The following is an 18305-nucleotide window of genomic DNA, read 5'->3' as shown; positions in this document are numbered from 1 at the left end:
GGAGCCCTCACCTCCCCTCTCCCCGCACTGCAACCCCCATCCCAGTGAAAGTGAGTGAGGGTGGGAGAGAGCGAGTGATGGGGGGGGGTATGGATGGGGGAGCAGGGTCTTGGAGAAGGGGCAGGGCAGGGGGTCGGCTTTGTGTGATTAGAAAGTTGGCAACCCTAACCTCTGGGCCTGGCAGTTCAGAGCCCCAGCATCTCTGGGCTTGCTGGATCACTTATGAATGTAAAAAAATTGCTTGAGCCCCGGCTCCTCTTTCATTACTAGTTAAGCACTGCTTTTCTTACCAAGTACAGGCTGTCCCTCCTAAACAGCAATGCTTGGGGTGACCGGGAATCATCGGCATCCCTCCTCTGGCTCAGATGGAGTCTTCCTAGCCCCATACCTGGCTTGTCTTACAGAAAACACCACATCAAACGTGTCCAGCGAGGCCGAGCGCAAGGCCCAGCGCTATTACCAGTCCTGCATGAACGAGACCAAGATCGAGGAGCTGAAGGCCAAACCACTGATGGAGCTGATTGAGAAGGTAATCCCTCTCCACTCAAAGTGTCTGAAGAGGCTGGGGGTTCCACCATTCATACACCAGTTCCCACAGCACTGATGGCTGGGACTGGCATCGCTGCAGGTTCCCACCGCGGCTCCCAGACACTCTCTCTGCCAGAATCTCCATGTTAAGTCCCATTCTGGTTGTAAACTGCAAGACAGTCGGTTTGCATCTCTAATAATTGTGCAGTACAGGGTAAATGGCCTGGAACAGGAATGTCTGTCTTACCTCTCTGTATCATGGGCATGGACTACTCCTAGTGTCCAGATGGCCTATGTGGGCCATTCCACCCTCGGGGAGATCACCTCCTAAAGGGCTACCCTAGAGTAACCTCAGTTCAGGATATTTGCATCTTCCATGGCTTTGGTAGATGTTACAGCAGGTAGGCTGAGCCATGCAAGGGTGCAAATGGTGAGGGAGATTTTCAAAGGCACTTAGGTGCCTATCCCGCATTGACTGGCCGTGGGAGTTAGACACCTAGCTGCCATTTGTGCCTTTGAAAATCTCACCCAGTACCTTCAGTGTTCAAGTCAGCAATGGGTCTGAAGAGGGAGACTCATCCCCACCTTTCTCCTCAGGACACTGTCCAACAGGACATGTATCCACCTAGGACATGGACTCTTCCTGGCAAAACTGAAGTGGGTGCCGTACTGAGTGGTCTGCGGATGGCATCGATCCATAAAGCTGGCAGGGCAGGGGAGCGAGTGTCTTTCACTAATTAGAAAGAAAAGGCTGCTCTTACCTGCCTAGTTGCCTAGCTCTTCCTGCTCCAGCACCTCCCACAGGCCAGGGGTACAAATAAAGCTCTAAACCTTGTTCATGTGGATGGGGTCCAATACACACTGTGCGGTAGTTCTTCCACTCTTGCTTTCAGAGCCTCCAGAAGCCAGCTGTGCAACTGAGATTGAATGAGGTCTGGTCTCTCCATGAAGCTTCCATTACTGGATGGCGAATATGCAATGAAGACCAAATGGCCTAAGGCACTAAGGCAGCCCATCAAACAAATGCCAAGTTACTCTGTATTTAACCAAATACCAAAAGATTACTGCCAGTTTCCAATCAGTACACCTTAACATCCCAAACTTCCCTTCCACTAGCTCAAAGGTCACTTGCCAGTACTTTATATGCTTTGTAAAACTCCCTTTGGAAGCTTGAAAATGTTTCTCCCACTGGCTTGATCTAGCAAACTCTCTTCTAGTTAAATGTTAGTATCTGAAACCTCAGTGAGATCAGCATTGCTCTGAGACAAACTTATGTGGTGGAGCAAGCAGGAGGCAGTAAAAAATGCCCAGAATGTCACTTTTCGGTAGGAGCTACATTAAATCAAGATCCAGCTTCTTTATTAACCTTCCACGTGACAATGTTGGCTTCTAAATTCAATAGATAATATGATTCTGAGAACATCTATGCCCAAGTGTGGATTTTCAAACGCAGCAGCACTGTTCTATCTCTGTTCCCATTAAAGTGAAAGGGAGGTCTACCATTGATGGCCAACGCAGAGTGCTTTGGAAAATCTCACCCTGCATAACTACTGAGAGTCAAGAAAAACTTTGGACCCTGGCTACCTGATTGCCGTGCTTAAAGTGGTCTGAAAAACCCAGGGGGTCAATCATCAATATCTGCCCATCCCCTTGCCCCAAATCAACCCTGTGCTCTGCAGCCCCCACAGCCATTCTGCCTCCTCCAGACCCACCATCAGTTCTGCCTCTACATCAGTTGTCCCCTACAGCCTCACCTCAGCTCCCCCAGCAGCTCTTCACCCCCTTTGCCCCTTCCCAGGCTGGGTGCAGTTTGGGGGCCAGGAGCAGAGGAGCCAGTCTGTTGTTCACAGGAGGGATGGAGGTAGAAGCGGGGAGCTGCCCTGAGCTGCTGGGCTCTTTTTGCACCCCCATCCTCGTCCATGAGAACAAATGTCAGCTGTTGAGGGAGCAGGGAAGAGCTCAACATGGTTCAATCAGCTGTGATTGGCTGCTCTTCCTTGGGAGGCAGGCAAGGAGGGAAGCATTTAATCAGAGGGAGGGGTCCCCAGGCATTACTGACATCGTGCACCCCTCAGCAACTGCTGGCTATTCAGAATTGTTTTCGCATGTCCGTGACCACAGCACTTTAAGCACTGCCTCAGTATGTCCCATCTTTGGAGAAATGTAGACTGTACCTTTGTTCATTTTTCAAGACCTGCTGCTTTGAATAGGAAGGCAGGAGCAGGAGAGGAGTCAGGCTATAGACTCCTCAAGGCAGAAAGCAGCAATCTGGCCACTAAAAATCCAGTTGACAGTCAGTGTTCGATCCATGCTCCCAAGAGTTTGTCTCCTTTCTTTGCTCAGCTCTAGGTGGTGCAACCAGTCCCTTGCACCATCTCCTTCACAGGAAACAAGACCCCTCCTCTGCACATCTAGGGCCCTGTCTCACCCATCTGTCTGGGATTCTCCTTTCCCAGCTTGGTGGCTGGAATATCACGGGCCCCTGGGACAAAGATAACTTCAACGAGACCCTGCAGGAGGTTACGGCACACTACCACACCTCACCCTTCTTCTCCATCTACGTGAGTGCTGACTCCAAGAACTCCAACAGCAACGTCATCCAGGTGAGTGCAACAGCCTCATTCCTGAGAGAGGGTCCTTTCCTCACTTTGCATGGTCTTGTTTCTCTGGGGTGAAATAGTGCCCCCCTGTAGTGAGAGCCAAGTCACTTGGCTACAGGGGTTTTGCTCGTACCTTAGCCACACTCTTCTCTTTCTCCATGCTGTGCACCTGTTCACTCCTGCTCTGTTTATTTTTCAGGTAGACCAGTCAGGACTCGGGTTACCTTCCAGAGATTATTACCTGAACAAAACGGAGAACGAGAAGGTAAGCGTCCATCTCCTCTCATGGTCTTCCTTGAAGCATGGACTCAGTATAGCAGTTAAGGACTACTTAACACCTATGCTCTGCAAGATACATCTGTTTGAGCACCAGAAAGTCTTTGTGCATATTGAAAGGGAGGACCAGTGGCACCTTAGAGACTAACCAATTTATTTGAGCATAAGCTTTCATGAGCTACAGCTCACTTCATTTCCACTGAATGCATCCAATCAAGTGAGCTGTAGCTCACGAAAGCTTATGCTGTAATAAATTGGTTAGTCTCTAAGGTGCCACAAGTCCTCCTGTTCTTTTTGCGGATACAGACTAACACGGCTGCTACTCTGAAATTTGTGCATATTATTCACCTTCACTCTCAGCCCAGGAGCCACCATCAGTGACCCATCCTTCCCCATGGGTGGAGGGTGGCCAGCTCCAGGGGCAAGATGGGACACAATGCTGGCATTTTAGAGGAGATGGGATTCTAACTGCTGACCTCACTGCTCAGCCATATAACTTCCCTAACTGTGGCTGCTGCTCTACCTCCATGCTCCATCCTCATGAACTAGTGGATCTTAAATTAAAAGGGAGAGGAAAACAAGCTAGCAGCTATGCATTGTGGAGGAGACAAAAAGTAGCCCTCTGAGCCAGAAGAGTCATCTCAACGGGAGCTGGAACTGGGGGATGGGACAGGAGTTATGCAGGGAGGGTTTATTTCTAGCCTGGTGTGGATAATAGATTAAACATAGGCAGGGAAGAGAGTCTCTCCATTGCTCAGTACCCAGCTGGCCTGTTGTCTCTGTCCTAGCAGGGCTGCTACAGGTGACTGGTTTCAGGCTGAGCCCTGGGGAATGAATTCAGGCCTTTCCCTCATTTCTCATTCCCAGCCAGGAGCAGCAACTAACAGCAGGGCCAATCACCTTATCTTCTTCTCCCGGGCGTCTAGGTACTTACTGGGTACCTGAATTACATGGTGCAGCTGGGCATGCTCCTGGGAGGGGCAGATGAGGAGGCCACCCGGCAGCAGATGCAGCAGATCTTGGACTTTGAGACAGCACTAGCCAACATCACCATCCCTCAGGAGAAGCGTAGGGATGAGGAAGTGATCTACCACAGAGTGACAGCCGGAGAGCTCAAGGTGAAGGCCGCAGCGGCACACACGCGCTCTGTGTGAGAGGCAGAGGCAGGTCCTTGGCAGTAGTGGAGGTGGAAGGGCTTCGCTGGGGAATGGGGGGGGCCAGCTACATTTAGATCTTGATGCTGGTAGCCTGCCATTGGCAATGGGATACGCTTTGCCAATACCAAAGTGTTCCTACTGTGCTGGGGCGAGAAACACTGCAGAACATGCACCGTGCAAGCCGGGAACCACACTAACAGCTTCTCTTCTATAATGGTTCAGAAACCAACCTATAGATCATGTTCGTGTGAACCCGTCTATGTCCAGAAGCAAATGTGACTGCTAGGCCCACCACCTCCTTGCCTTCCCATGCCTAGCAATGCTCTGGTGTCAGCCCATAACCCTGGATCTGAGACTTTTCAGAGACTCTGGTGTCAGCACACTGGTCTCACTGACCCAGCTCATGCCCAAGGCTGAGAAAGTTTAAAAAAAAAAAAAACCCACCTCAATTCACAAAAAAGCACTGAGCCCTTCTGGGAACCAAGCAACATGTTCTGGAAGCTCAGGTTGAACTTGGAAACCTAACCGTAGGCACCTGTGTTTGAAATGTTGGGCCAGGGTGCTGTGATCTATTGCCCAGCAGACTGCTGCTCCCGACCCCTGCTGCCCCATCAAGATCTAACTAACTGATCTCTGCTTTACTGCGTGAACAGCAAGAGTTTTCTCTCAAAGCCTCTCCATGCTGAGGGCCTGGCTAAATATATCAAACCCCCATGACTCTGGAGAGCCTGCTGTTACCTTGCTCCTGCTCCTCTAGGCCTAAACTTCGCCTGGTAGAATTCTCTCTTTGGAGAATGAATCTGAGCTTGCTGCCTAGAGGACCAGACCTGTAGTCTCTTACCAGCACTCCACTCAAATCACCCCTGTGTTTGAAGTCTTCAAAGTGGCAGGTTCCCTGATGGTGAAGGGCTAGGAGACTGGCCCTATGCAGTCCCCAGTACTGGAGTGTGCTGGGGGTGGGGTAGGAGCCGTAGCTGGAATGTGCTGCAGTCTGGCTATTCTGGGCTGATGAAGGACTCCATCTTTGACTCTCTTGCTCTGTGGGCATATTTTTCCTCTGATCTGCAGCAGGTGACCTGGTGACATGCTGCCAGCATTGCACACTGTTTACACATAGCCTCTTGCCTTGCGCTTTTTCTGCCGTTAACCCAGCCATCTGCCACTGGTTCAGTTGAGAGGCAGCTGTTTGCACAGTTTTGCGCACGTGTGACAAGGATCACCTGTGATAATCGGGTGCTGCTGGACGATCAACATCTCCATGGCATCCCAAGACTAACTTCTTGGTGGCTGGTATTTGCTGGGTCCCTGAATCCTTCGCCTGAAAGCCTGATGAGACGCTGTGTATCAACACAGTGAATGCACCAAGCTGGGCGTGGCACTCTTCTCCAGTAAAACTACAGGTTTCATACCTCTCCCATGCCAAGGGAGCTAGGAGCTAGGTGGGATTACTGTCTAGCACTTTGCAGCCTCACAGGTCAGTATCCCCATTTGCAGATGTTATTTCTCTCTGCCAGCATCTGCTGGGAAGTAGAAGTATACCGACATACAAGATTTGGTTTCAAGCTTTTGTTACTAACAGCTGGGTACATAAAAGTGAGGGTGTTGGGATTCCTCCAGCAGCCACAAGCTGCTCTGAGAGACAGTGAGGCCCAGAGACCAAGGAGACAGGAGACCTGAGTTCCATTCCCAGTGTGGTCAATGACCCATTGCATGACCTTTGTGCCTCAGTGTCACCATCTGTACAAGTGAGATAATAATACTGACCTTCCTTTATAAATGTTTTGAGATCAACAGACAAAAAATGCTACAGAGGAGTGTAGGAGCTCTGCAGCCCTCACTAACACAGTGTGACTCTGTCCCCGCCAGGGGCTCATCCACTCTAAAAGTTTATGTGTCTGCTGTTGAGCTAAAAGAGATGCTCCTTTAACTCAAGTTGTAGAGGCTTGATTGCTGAGATTAAGAGGTCCCTGGTTCAATCCCTACTAATGGTGCAGCTGGGGGCATCATTACAATTGTTGTTATTCCTAGAGGAGTGGGAATAAGTTTACTCCACTTTCCACTTTGAGCACTCCATTTGCACCATTCTGGATTTATTACATCTTTTTTTTTTTCCTTTGAGAGGTCAAGACAGGAAATAATTCTGTCCCCTTCAACCTCTAGAAGCAGGAGTTGTCAAGGGAACTCAACTGCAAATTCTGATTAACCCATTATAGATTCATAGATATTAAGGTCAGAAGGGACCATTATGATCATCTAGTCTGACCTCCTGCACAAGGCAGGCCACAGAATCTCACCCACCCACTCCTGTAATAAACCTCTCACCTATGTCTGAGCTATTGAAGTCCTCAAATCATGGTTTAAAGACGTCAAGGAGCAGAGAATCCTCCAGCAAGTGACCCGTGCCCCATGCTACAGAGGAAGGCTAAAAACCTCCAGGGCCTCTTCCAATCTGCCCTGAAGGAAAATTCCTTCCCGACCCCAAATATGGCAATCAGCTGAACCCTGAGCTTGTGGGCAAGATTCACCAGCCAGATACCCAGGAAAGAATTCTCTGTAGAAACTCAGATCCCACCCCATCTAACATCCCATCACAGGCCATTGGGCCTATTTACCATGAATAGTTAAAGATCAATTAATTGCCAACATCATGTTATCCCATCATACTATCTCCTCCATAAACTTATCGAGTTTAATCTTGAAGCCAGATAGGTCTTTTGCCCCCACTGCACCGCTTGGAAGGGCTATTCCAGAACTTCACTCCTCTGATGGTTAGAAACCTTCATCAAATTTCAAGTCTAAACTTCCCAATGGCCAGTTTATATCCATTTGTTCTTGTGTCCACATTGGTACGGAGCTTAAATAATTCCTCTCCCTCTCCGGTATTTATCCCTCTGATATATTTATAGAGAGCAATCATATCTTCCCTCAACCTTCTTTGGGTTAGGCTAAACAAGCCAAGCTCCTTGAGTCTCCTTTCATAAGACAGGTTTTCCATTCCTCGGATCATCCGAGTAGCCCTTCTCTGTACCTGTTGCAGTTTGAATTCATCCTTCTTAAACATGGGAGACCAGAACTGCACACAGTATTCCAGGTGAGGTCTCACCAGTGCCTTGTATAACAGTACTAACACCTCCTTATCTCTACTGGAAATACCTCGCCTGATGCATCCCAAGACCGGATTAGCTTTTTTCACAGCCATATCACATTGATGGCTCATAGTCATCCTGTGGTCAACCAATACATCAAGGTCCTTCTCCTCCTCTGTTACTTCTAATTGATGCATCCCCAGCTTATAACTAAAATTCTTGTTATTAATCCCTAAATGCATGACCTTACACTTCTCACTATTAAATTTCATCCTATTACTATTACTCCAGTTTACAAAGTCATCCAGATCCTCCTGTATGATATCCCGGTCCTTCTCTAAATTAGCAATACCTCCCAGCTTTGTATCATCCGCAGATTTTATTAGCACACTCCCACTTTTGCCGAGGTCAGTAATAAAAAGATTAAATAAGATTGGTCCCAAAACCAATCCCTGAGGAACTCCACTGGTAACCTCTCTCCAGTCTGACATTAGATTGAGGGGGACGTGTTTTCCTCACTCTTGAGGGATAATAGCTTGCATCTCTGCATAAAAAGGGAAGGCAGCTGGCTGATCCTGGACATACAGGACCAATTTAAGTCATCAGTAATTTAGAACAACAGCAATCCGTTATAAAAACATCTATCTTGCATGCAGTGGCAGCGAGCTATGGTCTATTCCTCACTGAAACTGCCTACCAGTTCAGGTTCCTCTTGGAGGAGTCCTCGGACCATAGCTAAAGACCCTGGAGCAGCCTAGTCCATCTGACCCCAACTGCAAGACATGTTCTCAAAATAAGATCCATCCATGGTTGACCTGACACAACAGCTGTTTCCTCCCTCACACGCCTGGCTTCAGACACACATCAGTGAAGCTAAAGGTAAAACACGTGCTTTAATTCATGCCTTTGGAGTGAAGGTGTATTTAAAGGACACATATAGCCAGGGATCATAGCTGCCCTGCAGACTGGCCCTTGGGCTAACAGTCTGTCCAGGTAACTTAGCCCTGCCTCCTGTGCGCTGTGTCTCATTGGGTGGGCAATATATAGTTCTTTACCTCTGCCTCTCTTCCAGAACCTGGCGCCAGCTATCAATTGGATGCCTTTCCTCACCACTGTGTTCTACCCGGTGGAACTCAATGAATCCGAGCCAGTGGTGGTCTATGCCAAAGAGTACTTGGAGCAGGTCTCCAGCCTCATCCAAGCCACGGACAGATGGTGAGAGCTCTTACCTCTGAATGGCAATGCAGGTATAGGAAACATCGTGCAGGATCCAGTCCACATACCAAGAAACACTTAGGGTACGATACTGTTATACCCTGCAAGAGATGGCAATAACCTCTCCACCAATCACATCTCTCCCACATCAGAGGGGGCTTACGGAGCAAGGTGCCATTCGGGGTATGTCTATGCATACGGTGCTGCAGCAGCCCAGCTGTACGAATACAGCTGCAGCGTGTCTGTGAAGAGGCTGTATGCCAACAGGGAGCTCTTTCCCGTTGGCATTAAAAAAAACCCTCCGCAAGCTGCAGAAGCTATGTCATCAGGAGAGGCTCTCCTGTAGCCTTAGGCTGTGTCTACACTAGAGAGTTTACAGTGGCAGAGTTACACTGCTCTCAGGTCTCCCGTGTAGCTGCTCGGTGCCGACGGGAGAGAGCTCTCCTATCGACATAATTAATCCACCCCCAACGAGCAGCAGTAGCTATGTTGGCAGGAGAAGCTCTCCTGCTGACATAGCAATGTGAACACTAGTGCTATGCCGGCATAATGTATGTCTCTCGGTGGGGGTGGAATATTCATCCCCCTGAGTGACTTAAGTTTTGCTGACATAAGTGGTAGGGAGAGCTCAGTGGTTTGAGCATTGGCCTGCTAAACCCAGGGTTGTGAGTTCAACCCTTGAGGGGGCCATTTAGGGATCTGGGGCAAATATTGGGGCAGGGGCTTGGACTAGATGACCTCCCAAGGTCCCTTCCAACCCTGATGTTCTATGATTCTATGACACAGCCTTAAGTATCATGCCATACCCTAGCCACTCCCTCAGGGATGCTGGGTTTATCCACACTTGAAATGCTACAGTGACACAGCTACACCGCTGTAGTGCTTCAGTGTAGACGCTACCTACAGCAGCAGCAGGGGTTCTCCAACTGGCATGAGTAATTCACCTCTTCTGTTGGCCTAGCACTGTTTACACCAGGATTTGGGTCGGCTTAACTATGTCGCTCATGGGTGTGGATTTTTCACATAGCTGAGTCGACCTAACTTGGTAGTGTAGACCAGGCCTTGGCCAGCCAGAGGTGGCCTTGGAACCCAGGAGTCCAAGTGCAGCCGTGCACAGTGCTACCAGTGTTCTGTGCCGTTTGCATCAGGAGGCCATGTTTGTGGGAGGGGGGCCGGAAAGGTTTTGGGACACTTTGGGACACTGTAAGTAAGAGCAGAATCCCCCCTTAGGGCACCAGATACTGTGCCAGGGCATCGAGTGCTCCCACCCTCTTTCTTTTGCTGTAGTAGAAAGAGAGCCTAAGACATAAGCCCTTGTTTAAGAGGTCTGGTATGAGGCCTGAACTAAAGTAGTGGGCAAGCTTTGCTGATATAAAGCAAAGTTAGCAAAAGCCAGGCTGTGGGCAGATGTCCAGCTCTCTCTGTCTGCGTGCAAGGTCACAGAATCTGTCTGCGCAGAGGTGGAATGGCACACAGAGAGAACACACATGCAGCCAAACATCTGACTGCCGATGCAAAGACCTTCTTCCTCGCAAACACCCCTGTGTAGTTTATTTGCAGTGTTTTAATTCCTCCATCCATACAAAGCAGTATCTCAACACTTTTATACACCATATCTCAACTTTCTAACCCCTTCTCCAGAAGCTGGGGGCGGGGAACTGGTCCCTCCTTCCAGAGAACTCCCCTTGGTCAGGCCCTGCTAGCCGCTATTTCTTCTGCTTCTCCTCTCCTTGCACTTCCTTCCTGTGTTTTTTATCCAGTCTCCTTGTTCATGGGCTAATTAGCTCATTAGCTTCTCTCCCCCAGTCTGATCTGGTAATGGGGAACTCCTCTCCTTAATCAGGCCCTCGCAGTGGGCCTGACTGATTAAACAGTGACCAGAGAGCTAGTGGGTCAGTGGCTGATTCCCAGCACCCTGTCACAGGGACCAAATGGCTGACCCCCTTGTAGAGCAGAACAACAAAGGTCGGGGGGGCTTGACTCCATAGAATAGTTGGTAACTTCCATGTTTTGTAGAAAATCTTTTTATTCTCTCTTCCATTGAAGCCTTCTGAACAGCTACATGATCTGGAACCTGGTGAGAAAAACCAGCTCCTTCCTGGACCAGCGTTTCCAGGATGCAGAGGAGAAGTTCATGGAAGTCATGTATGGGACCAAGAAGGCGAGTCTGTGGGGGAACAAGGGGGAGATGGGAGAGAAACTACATAACAAAACATGCGTCACTACCCAAGACAGTCTTCTGTCCCCACCCCCAAATCACCGTGCCTCCTAGCTTAAAATCTTCCAGGCTGCTCTCCTTCAGCCTAGCAGGTCGCTCCAAAGGGCTCCCACTTCCCACGGTGATGGAGGTGCTCCACAGCTTCATCCATACGTAGGAGGAGACATGGGCTTTCCGTTTACATGGGGCTGCCCTTCTAATTTGGCCGGGCCGCAAGCTGTTTGCATGGAGGAAAGGGCAGAAATTCCTCCATTTCTTCCCCGCTGTGGGAAGGCCTGGCACAGGGCAGTTCCCTGCTGCTGGCTGTAGAGAGTGCTGGCCCAAGAGTTGCAGAGTTTGGGTGGGGTGCCTGGCCCCATGCAGTCACTTGCCTTGCCTCTGCCTCCTCACTAAAGACTGGCGGAGGCCACCTCAGTCGTTTCACAATGGATCCAGCTGTCCAAAGATATAGTGTCCCCACCCACTGCACTGAGCTCTTTGTGAAGTGGGGGAGGTTGCACCACAGAGCTGCCGAATACCACTGTAAGAGTGAAGCAGGATCGCTCCCTCCTCCAACCAGCCTGTGAACTGACTTCCCAGCCCACTCACAGTCCCTGGAGCCCTGACTTCTTCCCAGGCAAGCGGTTAGGACCAGATGCCTGGAAGAGGGAGGAGTTATTTTGCAGTCTGGCCAAGCCTGGCTGAACTGCAAATCCATCCAGGATCACCTGGGTGACTGCTCTTATCATGCTGAGATAAGAGCAGCCTCTGAAGCACTCGGACAAGGCGTGAGGCTGGTTTTATCTGCACCGTGGAGGGGAAGGAGATGGCAGGACGGGGGAGTCTCTGGGCCTCATGTGGTCCTGGGGGGCAGGCACTCACCCAGTCCCATGGTGGGAGGGTGGGAGGAAGGAATGGGACAGCAGGGCATAGAAATGACCATCTCAGGGGCGCAAAAGAGAGGCCTTAGCAGGCTTGAGTGATGGGAGTGTCTCTCTGAAACTCTCATGGCTAAAGTAAGGGAGAGTGGGAGGCGAGATCCCCTCTGCTTCCTGCAGGCCCGCCGACAGTGGGGGACAAAGGGGGCAATTGCCCAGGGTCCCGAGCGATTTAAACCTGCTTCCTACCCACCCTCACTCCGCACCGCTCCCAGAAGTAGCTGATGTCCCTGGGGAGGGGGGGTCTCTGCACGCTGCCCCCGCCCTGAGCGCCGACGCTGCAGCTCCCATTGGCCGAGAACCGCGGCCAATGGGAGCTGTGGAGGCAGAGCCTGCAGGCAGCAGTGCACGGAGGACCCCCTGGGAGCTGCTGCCAGAGGGGTGTGCCAGTCGCTTTCGGGAGCCACCCAAGGTAAGCGCCAACCCCCTCACTCCCTGACCCAGTCTAGAGCCTGCACCCCACACCCCCTCCTGCACCCAACTCCCTTCCAGAGCCCACACACCAACCCCCTGCCCCAGCCTGGTGAAAGTGAGTGAGGGTGGGGGAGAGTGAGCGACGGAGGGAGGGGGATGGAGTGAGCTGGGGGCAGGGCCTCAGAGAAGGGGTGGGCCGAAGCGTGGTCTCAGGGAAGGGAAGGGGCAGGGGGCAGGGCAATGGTCTTTGGGTTTGCGCGATTAGACCGTTGGCAGCCCTACCGGGCAGGCATGTGGGAGCCCTGGCCATGCTGGAAGAGCGCACCCATCAGCAGAGCTGGCAGTTCTCTGGGCACCACCCAAAATTCAGGTGGACCCCGTCCGCGCAGGCGCGGCTTGTGTGTGCGAGGGGGCCCATTGACTATTCTGCCCTGGGACCCAGAATTGCTGTCAGCAGGCCTGGCTTCCTGCCTTGGCTAAGCAGTATTCTTTCCCCACACACACGCACAAGTGCCCTTCTGTCCCCACACAATCCCCCCCCACACACAGAGCCCCCCCTTCTGTGCCTCTCCTTCCCTGGTTTGGCTAAGCAGGACCCCCAGCTCCTGCTCCGTAGCTGGTGCACTGAAAGCACCCTCTCCTGTTTAACCCACTGCTCCCAGCCCTGTGTTAGAGACCTCTCTGCAAGACCTGTGTCTGGCAGGCTGCAGGAGTAACTGGTTTAATCATTGCTCTTCTCCCCCCACAGACCTGTCTGCCACGCTGGAAGTTCTGCGTCAGCGACACAGACAACAGCCTGGGCTTTGCGCTGGGAGCCATGTTTGTTAAAGCCACGTTTGCAGAGGACAGCAAGAAAATAGTACGTCCCCACCTCCTACTGGATTACTGGGCTGGCTCACAGGCCAGTGAGGAGTGACTCTAGAGCCAGATGGATTTACTGTCTCTCGAGTCACCTTGCATGTGAAAGTGAAACTCCCCAACATGGTGTTTAAAGCTTCAAACAACAGCACAGTGTGGACCCCATAAATGCCTCTGGAAAATCTGTGTCTGGGGATGGAGGAAAAGGGTTGGTGTTGTGCCCCGAATCAGTCACAGCTCCAGTAACTAACTGCTGCCAACGACTGCCACCACCAAACCTGTATAATGGGGAGAAGAGAAATCCCTAGTATTTCTATATCACTTCACAGGGAGCTCTTGCCATTTCCTAGATGGGGAAACTGAGGTACAGAGGGACATGACTGGTCCAAGGTCACACAGTGAGTTAGCAGCAGAGCTGGAGCAGAACCTAGATCCTCTGGCTCCTAATCCTGTGCCCTACCCACTGCTCCATGCCATTTCTTGGGAGAACTGGCAGTTCTTCTGTTTGGAAAGGGACCATCTATCTCATCCCCAGACTATCCAGTGCAGCAGACTGAGGACATTGTCCCAAATGGACATGCCGGATTGTCATTACATGCTGCAGGGCTACAGGCCATGCTCTAGGAGCAGATCTCACCAAAGCTGGAGAGGCTGCAGACTTAAGGCTCCCTCCATAATGTCCCTTATGCTCTCAGTGACCTACTTAACTCCCCTCATCCTGACAGCCTCCTGGCTAGATGATCAAAACCCACTTTCTTTTTCTGACCTACGTTTGTCCTTCTTTTGGCAGAGCCCAACACACACGTACACCAGCCCCCATTGCGCCTAATGGCACTTGGGCCAGCTTGACCTTCTTGTCTCCTGCAGCGGCATTCTCCCATCAGCAGCAGCTCTGCTGTGGGGGGCGTTTGCTTCTCCGTGTGGGTCCCAAACAAGAACCAAGCCACTAGTTCATTGTTGCAATCTACCAGTTTCAAAGTAGGTCATATTTTTAGGAGTGAATTCTGGACAGCACCCCAACCATCTGGGCCCTTCACATCCTGTCTACAGCTGGGTCTGGTGGAGGTTGTTCTATCTCCCCACAGCTATTTCAAGAGACTTTTACTTAGTCTTTGATCCTGTAGAGCAGGGTAAATATTTGGGCTTCCAGCTGACACAAGACCTCTTATTTTGTCTAGGCCGAGGAAATGATTACAGAGATTAAAACTGCCTTTGAGGAAAGCCTGGCTACTCTGCAGTGGATGGATGAAGAGACGAGGAAATCTGCCAAGGAGAAGGCTAGTGGTGTTTAAGCAAGGCACAGTCTCCCCTCACTCTGTGCCTTGGGGGAGCTCTGTACAGCCCCTAGCATTTCCACCATGAGATTCCAACTGGTTTCAAGCAGATCTTGGCATTTTCCTTTTGCCTCCTCAGAGCTGGGGAGCTCTCACATTAATTTGTTTTCAGTATTTATTACCCATCCTTGGCTGTTGCCTTGCTAGCCTGCGGGGGTCCAGGGCCATGATAGTCTAAACACCGTAAATTGTAAATCCCAATAACCCAAGATTTGTGATCCCATAAACGTGTGTAGACCTCTCTGCCTAACAAGGCTAGGCTCCAGTAGGTGACACATAGAAAAGACTCAAAATGAGGGGGACACCGATTATTCATGCAAGAAAGTTAAAAATGCTGTGGGATCCCTTCCATCCATGTAAACCCCCCTCTCCGTGGCCATGGTTCCAGGAGCCTGCATATCTGATGCAAATAATTTTCAGCAATAAAAGTGAGTTGTGGGAAGTGACACAGATCTGGATGGAAAGTAAGGACCTTGAGATTACCATGTATGATAGCCCTTGGAATTAGAGCCCTGTGGTCACGCTGGACTCTTTCCCCACCTACCCTGAACAAACCCACAGGATGTGCACAGATCAGAGGAACAGCCTTGTGCAACCCTTATAAGTTACTCTTCTCTCTTTCCAACTTCAACCCAGGCAGATGCAATCTATGACATGATTGGCTACCCCAAGTTTATCCTGGATCCCAAGGAGCTGGACAAGGTGTTCCATGATGTGAGTTGACTGGCTACACACTCCCATGTCTGAGTTTCCTCTACTGCTCCTCTCTTGCCCCCTACTGTAAGAATCCACTGGGGAAACTTCTGCCCCATGTGAAATTCTGATACAGTAGCCCTTACAAATAGACCAGCCTCAAAATTAAACCTCCATGATTCAAAATGTGTCCTAAACCAATTGATCTGCGGCCAAGAAACTTAATATTGCCAAAGTCTCTCTTATTATTGTTGCATGTGTTTATGACCCCCATCACTGCAGTATCTGGGCACTTGATGAATTTAAGACTGGGTTCCTTCTAAAAGGAGAAACTCTTCTCCACTTCCTGTGCCCTGTGGAGAGGACTTCTCACCTGGTTAACCGGGAAACTCCTTTGTGAAATGGTGCAGCTTAACCTCCATTCTGAAGGCCATGAGACTCCACCTCCTCTCTGTCAGCAGCACATTCCAGGGTTTTGTGCGAACAGCTCTCCTGAGTGCAGCTGTGTCCTTGTTTATTGTGGCCTATACACAAGGAGCTTGCAATCAACCCAGGGTAGTACTGGCAGCCAGCATGTGGGTGGTGACATGCTGGGTTCAGTGTCCACCCCAGTAAAAGTGCATTGCAGCAGCCCAGCCCAAGGTGACCAGCACAAGGATTGTTGGTTGGCTACATGGCTGATAGGGAAACCTGTAGCACGCTGGGTATTTTTGGTCACTGCTATAAGCTGAGTATCCTGGAGAGAATTCTGAGCAACTGAGAGCCTGGCAGGATAATGCCTTCTGTAGATGTCACCAGTGGTGAAGCCAGATTTTGCAATCCAAGGACTGATGGGTCATTGGCAGGCTCCACCAGACAGGACAATGACACCTTTGTTATGTCTATTGGCTTTTAGTTTTTTAAAACCATCCTCACTCCTGAGAAGAACCTCCTGGTTCCCCAGTACACAAGTTAATTGACCATTTTGCCTTTCTGACCAGCCTGAGCTGCACAGCCAACAGCTCATGGTGCTTTCTCGGCTGCAGCAGCCTAAGCCTAAAAATCTCACAGAACTACCCAAGGTGCAGCTCGCTACTTACAGTAAACTGAACAGACTGGTATGCACGCAGTTCACCTTCTAAACAGTGCCATCCAGTGGACTGAGCGGCAGATGCAGCCTCCCTAGTCAATGGGTGCACTCCCGCCTCCTCCTCCTGGCCCCGCTGCGGGGGCACCAGCCATCCACAGCTGCATCCTCTGCCCCAGCCCACCACACTAATCCCAGCCCACTGTGGAGGGAGGCCCCGGCAGGGGTGCAGCTGGGGAGTGAGCCAATCCTGCAGCTAGGCTTGCCAGCTGTCCAGTTTTCGACCGGAACATCTGGTCGAAAAGGGACCCTGGCAGCTCTGGTCAGCACTGCTGACTGGGCCATTGAAAGTCCGGTTGGCAGAGCAGGCTGGCTCCCTACCTGGCTCTGCTCAACTCCTGGGAAGCTGCCAGCATCTTTCTCTGGCTCCTAGGCAGAGGGATAGCCATGAGGGCTCTGCGCGTTGCTCCCACTCCCAGCACCAGTTCAGCAGCTCCCATTGGCCAGGAATCACAGCCAATGGGAGCTGAGGGGGCGGCGCCTGCAGCGCCCAGAGCCACATGGTCGTACCTCTGCCTAGGAGCCAGAGGAAGATGCTGGCAGCTTTCCGGGAGCCACCTGAGGTAAGCACCGCCCGGAGTCCACACCCCAAACCCCCTCCTGCATCCCAAACCCCAGCACCACCCCAGAGCCCAACCCCCAACCGGACTCCTCACCCCCCTGCCCCAGTCCATATCCCCCTCCCGCACTCTGAACCCTTCATTACTAGCCCCAGCCCAGAGCCCATACCCCCTCCCACACCCAACCCACTGCCCCAGCCTGGAGCCCTCTCCTGCATCCCCTCATCTCTGGCCCCACCCTAGAGTCTGCACCCCCAGCCGAAACCATCACCCCCTCCTGCACCCCAATCCCATGCCCTAGCCTGGAGCCCCCTCTTGCACCCCAAACCCCTCATCCCCAGTCCCACCCCATAGTCCGTAGCCGGAGCTCTCACCCTTCTCACACCCTGCCCCAGCCGGTGAAAATGAGCGAGGTTGGGGGAGAGCAAGCGACTGAGGGAGGGGAGATGGAGTGAGCGGGGGGCATGGCCTCAGAGAAGGGGCGGGGCAGGGCGTGGGGCAAGGGTGTTTGTTTTTCTGCCAATAAAAAGTTGGCAACCCTACCTGCAGCTTCAGTCCCTTGGGACTGGGCCCAGCTCCCCACTCCTGGCGCTGCGACCTGGTGCAAGGGGGTGCAGCACCATTCAGGTTTGGCCCAGCCACACCTCTGTAATGATGGGCGGGAGGCTGGGCCAAATCTGACTGAGTGGCATTGCAACCTGGTTCCAGGGTCGCAGTGCCAAGCAGCTTGATGAGCCATGTCACAGCGCCTGGAGCTGGGAGCTGGGCCCAGCCCAGGGTGACAGAAGCTGCCCCGGCCAGATGAGTGCAGGGTGGGTTCGTTCCCCAGCCCTGTATGAAAATTCATGTCATCCACCTTTTGTCAAGTGCATAATATTCGTAGAAAGGCATCACACACACACCACAAGGCGATTGCCCCTCTCCCTGCCTTTTAGCTCTGTCACTGGAAATCACTGTGGTTCTAGCCAGTTCTGGACGTGATAAGCACCATCTCAGTCTTATTTGGGTTGGGGCTGAGCAAGCTGTGACACATCTCTCTAGGTCAGCGGTTCTCAAACCGCGACCCAGTTAGCACACAGCTGCGGCCCAGCTCAGCTGTGTGCTAAAGGCTGTGTGCTGTGAGCTCCAGGCTACTAGCAGGCTCCTGGCTGCCAGGTCCCAGCTGTCCTGCCAGGCAGCGGGCTCCGGGTTGCCAGCTCCCAGCTGGGCTGCCCTGCCGACCCTGCATGGCACGGCACAGGGTCCCAGCAGGGTCCGGGTCAGGGTCCTGGCTGCCTCCCCTCCTCTCTCCGCCCGCATTGGGACTCAGGGCCTGGGCAGCCA

General features: G+C 51.8%; 1 protein-coding gene across 6 annotated transcripts in view; it reads left to right on the top strand.

The window, feature by feature from the left end:
* The window catches only part of ECE1 (endothelin converting enzyme 1), a 117400-nt gene that overhangs the window by 86276 nt on the left and 12819 nt on the right, over positions 1 to 18305 (top strand). For 5 of the 6 annotated variants that reach the window (XR_012155600.2, XM_073317220.2, XM_073317221.2 and 2 more), the window contains 9 exons: positions 405 to 529; positions 2985 to 3131; positions 3328 to 3393; positions 4331 to 4522; positions 8720 to 8862; positions 10909 to 11023; positions 13160 to 13270; positions 14448 to 14546; positions 15240 to 15317. Coding sequence is in view for 5 of the 6 variants with exons in the window: in XM_073317220.2 (XP_073173321.2) it covers positions 405 to 529; positions 2985 to 3131; positions 3328 to 3393; positions 4331 to 4522; positions 8720 to 8862; positions 10909 to 11023; positions 13160 to 13270; positions 14448 to 14546; positions 15240 to 15317 (1076 nt within the window). In the remaining variant the exon portion in view is untranslated. The remainder of the gene's footprint in view (positions 1 to 404; positions 530 to 2984; positions 3132 to 3327; positions 3394 to 4330; positions 4523 to 8719; positions 8863 to 10908; positions 11024 to 13159; positions 13271 to 14447; positions 14547 to 15239; positions 15318 to 18305) is intronic. The other variant, XM_073317222.2, reaches the window with a different exon arrangement.

The sequence above is a fragment of the Lepidochelys kempii genome, chromosome 18 (genome assembly GCF_965140285.1).
Source record: "Lepidochelys kempii isolate rLepKem1 chromosome 18, rLepKem1.hap1, whole genome shotgun sequence".
NCBI lineage: Eukaryota > Metazoa > Chordata > Testudines > Cheloniidae > Lepidochelys > Lepidochelys kempii.
The sequence above is the reverse complement of the archived record's forward strand: the minus strand, read 5'-3'. Positions and strand labels throughout refer to the sequence as shown.